The sequence below is a fragment of the Colobus angolensis genome, unplaced genomic scaffold (assembly GCF_000951035.1).
Source record: "Colobus angolensis palliatus isolate OR3802 unplaced genomic scaffold, Cang.pa_1.0 Scaffold210, whole genome shotgun sequence".
NCBI lineage: Eukaryota > Metazoa > Chordata > Mammalia > Primates > Cercopithecidae > Colobus > Colobus angolensis.
In genome coordinates, this window is record NW_012115267.1 from 3,980,175 (window position 1) to 3,986,632 (window position 6,458).

At 50.8% G+C, this 6,458-nt stretch overlaps 1 protein-coding gene across 4 annotated transcripts in view; it reads left to right on the forward strand.

Moving 5' to 3' along the window:
• Positions 1-4,196, forward strand: part of NEIL2 (nei endonuclease VIII-like 2 (E. coli)) — a 20,047-nt gene extending 15,851 nt beyond the window's left edge. For all 4 annotated transcript variants that reach the window (XM_011942825.1, XM_011942828.1, XM_011942827.1 and 1 more), the window contains 2 exons: positions 82-278; positions 2,809-4,196. In XM_011942825.1, the coding sequence (XP_011798215.1) occupies positions 82-278; positions 2,809-3,119 (508 nt within the window). In that variant the 3' untranslated portion in view covers positions 3,120-4,196. The remainder of the gene's footprint in view (positions 1-81; positions 279-2,808) is intronic.
• The last annotated feature ends 2,262 nt before the right edge of the window (positions 4,197-6,458 follow it).

The following is a 6,458-nucleotide window of genomic DNA, read 5'->3' on the forward strand; positions in this document are numbered from 1 at the left end:
ATGTGTGTGATCCGACCACAGAGTGTGCTCTGACTATGTTGTGGTAACGATGTGTACTTATGACCTGTTCTTTCTTCCCAGGTTGGTCCTGTACTTTGGTGGTGGTGGCTTTCTGGCATTTTATAATTGTCAGATGTCTTGGAGCTCTTCCCCAGTGGTCACACCCGCCTGTGACATCCTGTCTGAGAAGTTCCATCGAGGACAAGCCTTAGAAGCTCTAGGCCAGGCGCAGCCTGTCTGCTATACACTGCTGGACCAGAGATACTTCTCAGGGCTAGGTATGACTCATGGGAAAGGGGTGAGTCCACAGAGTTGCTTCATGGAAAAGTCGCTCCTGTGGGAGTCACAAGACCTGAGGCCCACCCTAGTTGTGCCAGTGCTGTTGGTCTTGAGGTGCCACTTGCTTAATCTCCTTTGTTTTACTTCCCTTGTTTTCAGACTGAGGGCATTAGATCAGGCAGTTTTTAACTTGTCTCTTGGCTTCAGAATCCACATCCTAACTGTGTTATCAGTTGTGAGCCTTCTGCCAGCAGCGCTGGAACATCGCCTCCTAAAGCGCGGGGTCATGTCTCGGGCACCTCTGTACCCTCCACAGCACAGTGCAGTGCCTGGCACACAGGAGGTGCCTGACCTGCGTCTGTAGGAACTGAAGTCGTGCAGGCTGCTACCGGAGGAGTGAGTGCACGCTCTAAGGGATGCTGCTGTTGGGTGGATGGAGCTCCCCCGCCGGCCAGAGCACAGAGATGACTCAGTCTACATTGGGCTCTTACAAGACACGAGTGAAGAGGAGTTTCCTTCTCTCTGTTGCAGTGGCATGAGCAGTGAAACCGTGAGCATTTCAGGATAGGGAGAAGAGCTGAACAATTTCAGAAATACATATAACAGCTAATTAGCCGGAATAATTGTGCCCAAAATTGGCTGCTGAAGCAATCAGGCAAGTTGACGGTGACAGAGTCACCTCCATATCCAACATGTGGCTTTGCTGCCTGCTCACCTCCCCTCACGAGGGTCGGAGAAGGCCCGGTGGTGCACCAGGCACTAGCCTTGCATTTTCATGTTAGGACCATGGGAGTCCCTGTGCCCTCAGGAGCAGAGAGCCATCGGAAGTGGCTTTTTGGGTACATGTGGCAAGAGCTAATAAAGTAACAGTAGTAATTAATAGTGGCCAGTGTTTTCCAAGCAGCTCTGATGTGCCAGGCACACGTTTTTGTCCTTAGTGCTGTTCCATAGGATATGGTTATAGTGGATTTCCCTTCCTTCAGATGAGGAAACTGAAGCAGAGAACGCATATCTAGTAAACGGTGCAGCTGAGATGTGAATCCAGGTATTCTGTCAATGAATTCTGGAGGGACCGATGTGTGTAATGAGGAGTGTGACTATGAGGCTCTTGGGAAAAGCAAGAATTTCCTTCACGCGCTCACTCCAAACACACACTCACTTGACCTCTGTCACGCTCACCATCTCTCCTTAAGGAGATCATTGTTTAATGTCCCAGCAAGCACAGACCCAGTCCACTGCGAGTTAGGAAAGATTGCTATGAATGCCTGGTGGAGCTGAAAGAGTATGGTTGGAACATTCCAAAGAGAGTTACTGATTCTGGAAGGAGGGATCGAGGCTGGCTTCACAGAGAATGAGGCAGGAGTAGAAAAATCGTAAGATAACACCTCCCCAAACACTTTCTACATAACGAGCATTATGCTTGGTATTTCATTTTATTTTATTTTTTGACACAGGGTCTCTCTCTGTCGCCCAGGCCGGAGTGCAGTGGCACAGACACAACCCACTGCAGCCTCAACCTCTGTGGCTCAAGCGATCCTCCCACCTCAGCCTCCTGAGTAGCTGGGACTACAGGTGCATGACACCACGTCTCACTAATTTTTAAAATTTTTGTAGAGACAGGCTCTCACTATGTTGCCCAGGCTGGTCTTGAACTTGTGGGCTCAAGCGATCCTCCTGCCTCTGCCTCCCAAAGTGCTGGGATAACAGGCATGAACCACTGTGCCTAGCTATGCTTGACATTTTGTTTTTAATTTTTAAAAAAATTGTTTTTTGAGACAGAGTCTCACCCTGTTGCCCAGGCTGGAGTGCAGTGGCACAATCTCAGATTACCGCAACCTCCGCCTCCCAGGTTCAAGCGATTCTCGTACCTCAACCACCTGAGTAGCTGGGATTACAGGCAGGTGCTACCATGCCTGGCTAATTTTTGTATTTTTGGTAGAGATGGGGTTTCACGATGTTGTCCAGGCTGGTCTTGAACTCCTGGCCTCAAGTGATTCACCTGCCTCTGCCTCTCAAAGTGCTGGGATTACAGACATGAGCTACTGCACCAGGCCGACATTTTAAATAATAACAACAGTTAATATTTATTGAGTACTCTACATACCAGCCACTGTGCTCAGCGTTTTTTGGTGAATTCTCATTTACTGCTCACAAAAACCAGGTGAGCCATCCCTGCCTGACGGATAAGGAAACTGCAGCTAATTGAGACTGAGGAGCTTGCCAGGGTCACGTGGGTGGGATCTGCTTGAGCTGGGATTCAGGTGCAGGCAGTCAGATGCCCGACCCCTTTTTGATAGCCTGTTTGCCATGACGGGCCATGCATGAGTTTCATTTCATCTTCACAGCAACCTTAAAGGTAGGAATTGTCAACTCCAGTTTACAGACAGAGAAGCGGAGTCAGAGATCGCGGACCCGCCCAGGGTCCCACAGGACGTGGAAGAGCTGACCTCTGCCGTGCTAACGTTGTGGGTGGTGTCATTGTGCCATGTGTCCTTTCTCCTTCGCTTACCCTCCCCTGCTTTATTTCAGGGAACATCATTAAGAATGAAGTCTTGTACAGAGCTGGGATCCATCCCCTTTCTCTTGGTTCGGTCCTGAGTGCCCCGCGTCGGGAGGCCCTGGTGGATCACGTGGTGGAGTTCAGTACAGCCTGGCTGCAGGGAAAGTTCCAGGGCAGACCGCAGCACACGCAGGTCTACCAGAAAGATCAGTGCCCTGCTGGCCACCAGGTCATGAAGGAGGCGTTTGGGCCCCCAGGTGGGTTCCAGAGGCTCACCTGGTGGTGCCCACAGTGCCAGCCCCAGTTGCCAGAGGAGCCGGAGCAGCGCCAGTTCTCCTAAGGAACTCGTGGTGCTCTTCATGGAACCTTGGCCCTTGGGGAACCTGACGTCTAAGTGTCCAGAAAGGAGGATGTGGGCAGGGATGGGGTGCAGAGGATAGTGTATGTCGGGGTGCCAGGATTATAATATTCACCTCCCCGGAGTTATGTTGAAGGCAGAGTTTTCATAGGATTAGATTCTTTTTATCCTTTTCCAGTTCAGTGAATTCATCCTATTGAATTGCATCATAGTGAAAGATGAGAGAAATCGTGATGATGGGGAAGGGGAAACCTCCCAGAAGGCACTGGGGCAAGGAAAAAGAAAGCCTATGGGAAATGGCTGAGCTCCCAACATGGCTTTGCAGATGATGTGGGGTTTTGTTTTTGTTTTTGTTTTGAGACAGGGTCTTGCTCTGTCTCCCAGGCTAGGGTGCAGTGGCGTGATCTTGGCTCACTGCAGAGCTTGCCCTCCCAGGCTCAAGCAGTCTTCACCTCAGCCTCCAGAGCAGATGGGACGACGGGCATGTGCTATGATGCCTGGCTGATTTTTGTTTACTTTTTATAGAGATGGGGTCTTGCCATATTGGCCAGGCTGGTTTTGAACTCCTGCAACTCAAGCAGTCCTCCCACTTTGGCCTCCCGAAATGTTGGGACCACGGGTGTAAGCCACCGCGCCCAGCCAGCTCCTGTGTTTTGTTTTTGTTTTGTAACTTTGGTTGATGTTAAGGCCCTCCATTTTGGAAAGCAGGAAAACAGGTTGTTTTTTGGTTTTTTGTTTTTTTTTTCTTGTTCCCCTGGAGGATCCGGGGATGAGGATAGAGTGACCTGAGAGCAGTGCTTGGATTCAGCCTCCTGCCAGGTCCTTCCTGCTGGACACAGACACCAAGAGGCGGGGGTGGAGCAGGGAGCTGCGCCTGCCTGGGGTGCCCAGTGGTCTGTAGAGAAAAGCTGCTTGTTTACTCCTTAAGTCAATGTGTTTGTACTGTTGACATGTGAACAATTCAGGAATCAAGGGCTGTGGAGAAACTCCCTCCGGTTGTTGGCAACAGGTGAATGAAGCTAGAGCAGTGACATGAAAATAAAGCTCTCTGTTACTTGCTGTCGTCATCTCTCTTTGATAGTAAAAGGTCTTTAAATAACAGAACTATTCATGGAGGTGGCCTCCAGGGCTTACTGGATTAGCTGAGGAATCTACATAAAAGGAGCAGTGAGAGGAGGTGAGGGAGGGCACGCCTGCTCTTCTGCTGCAGGCGAGCAGAGATGGACTGAAGCTCTGTTGCCGTGATGTCTGCACAGAGATTTGTGAGAGTGAAACAGAAAACACCGGCTGATGATTCTGGCTTTCCTTTATTCTCACACACGCACGTTCTTTTTTTCTTTTTTGAGACAGGGTCTCACTCCGTTGCCCAGGCTGGAATACAGTGGTGTGACCATGGCTCACTCCCGGGCTCAGGTGATCCTTCCACCTCAGCCTCCCCAGTAGCTGGGACTACAGGTGTGCACCACTATGCCCGGCTAATTTTTGTATTTTTGTATAGATGGACACTCGCCATGTTGCCCCGGCTGGTCTCGAACCTCAGGCCTCAAGTGATCCGCTTGCTTCGGCCTCCCAAAGTGCTGGGATAACAGGCATGAGTCACTGTGCCCCACCTCCTCTGTCTTCAGTGATTGAGAACTATCAACAGTGCGGAGAGCCACTTGATGGCAGACTGAATCTCTTGTACTGAAGGCTCCCCCTGCAACCAGGTGCTCTCCCTGTGTTGAGGTCTCTCTCTCCCTCACCCAGTCCTTACCACTTCGCTTACTTCTTGCACATGATCTACAAAACAACTCATGAAGACAGGTACTCACCCTTGTCCTTATGTTATAGATGAGAAAACGAAAGAGTCTAGAGAGGCTGAGGACCTCACCTAAGCTCATACAATTAACAAGGGCCAGAGCCACACCTGAGTCAGCTCTGGCTGCCATAGTATGCCATAGGTGGGTGACTGAAACAGCAGACTGTTACTTCTGATAGTTCTGGAGCCTGGGAAGTCCAAGATCAAGGGCTGGCTGACTCAGTCCTCAATGAGGTCACACTGGGGATTAGGGCTTTATATGTGAATTTTAAGGGAACAGAATTCCGTCTGTTGCAGGCTGGAATTTGGGAGGAAATCCTCAACTTCTCAAAGGCCATCTCCTCCCACTCTTTAAAAAAACGTACAATAGCTTATAAAAACTCTACTTTCCCTTCATGAAGTCCTGGATTCAAGAAAAAATAAATAAAACCTCAATTCCAGAATAGACGATGGGAAAATATTGAACAATGGATTTATTTATATTTAGAAGAGTAGAAGAGCATACTCATGCACTTGTGTGTATATATGCACATATATAAAACATGTAACATGAAAGAATGTGGGCCGGGCATGGTATCTCATGCCTGTAATCCCAGCACTTTGGGAGGCAAGGCAGGTGGATCACCTGAGATCAGGAGTTCAAGACCAGCCTGGGCAACATGGTGAAACCCTGTGTCTACTAAAAATACAAAAATCAGCCTGGTATGGTGGTGGGCACCTGTAATCCTAGCTACTTGGGAGGCTGAGGCAAGACAATCATTTTAACCGGGGAGGCAGAGGTTGCAGTGAGCCGAGATCACGCCACTGCCCTCCAGCCTGCGCCACAGAGTGGGACTCTTATCTCAAAGAAAAAAAAAATTAAGAGTGTGTGTGTGTGTGTGTGTCTGTGTGTGTGTGTACTGAAACGTGCCTTTCTAACCCATATGGCTAGGACAAGACTAGGACTCCAGGCATGAGCTGCAGCAAATGAGGCTGAGACCATTTCCTGTGAGTTGGGGTCTACAGGACAGTGGGTCCAGGGGCTCCCCAGACCTGGCGGGGACTGGACGCCGCAGCCTGCCTGTGGTCTGCTCCAACTGGGATTGGTAGAAAGGAAAAGGCTGTTGTGGTGCCGAGAAGGAAGTTGTTGACAAGCCACGGGGCGGCTGTAGCTGCAGGAGTGGAGAGGGTGAGAGGCGCGGGCCCCGCGGCAGCGGCTCTGTTGGCGTCACCTGGCCAACAGTGTGGGCACCGGGGCGAGAAGGAAACACTGGAGGGGCCAGCACTGAGCTGAGCGCTGGCAGAGGCCGCCGCCTGGCAGATGGGGAAAGGCAGAGCGGGTGAGCGGGCACTGTGGATCAGCCCCTGAGGCGTGTTGAGCTCGAGCCTGCGACCACCTGTGCGGTGGAGTGGGCGACAACGTAACTGGGGAGCAGGCCTGGCCCCTCACAAGCATAGGCTGGTCTTAGAGGCACCGATGGGGCAGCTTTCCTGGTAGGAGTCATGATGAGCTAGAGAGGCTCACAGCGTGTCATGGAGTATGA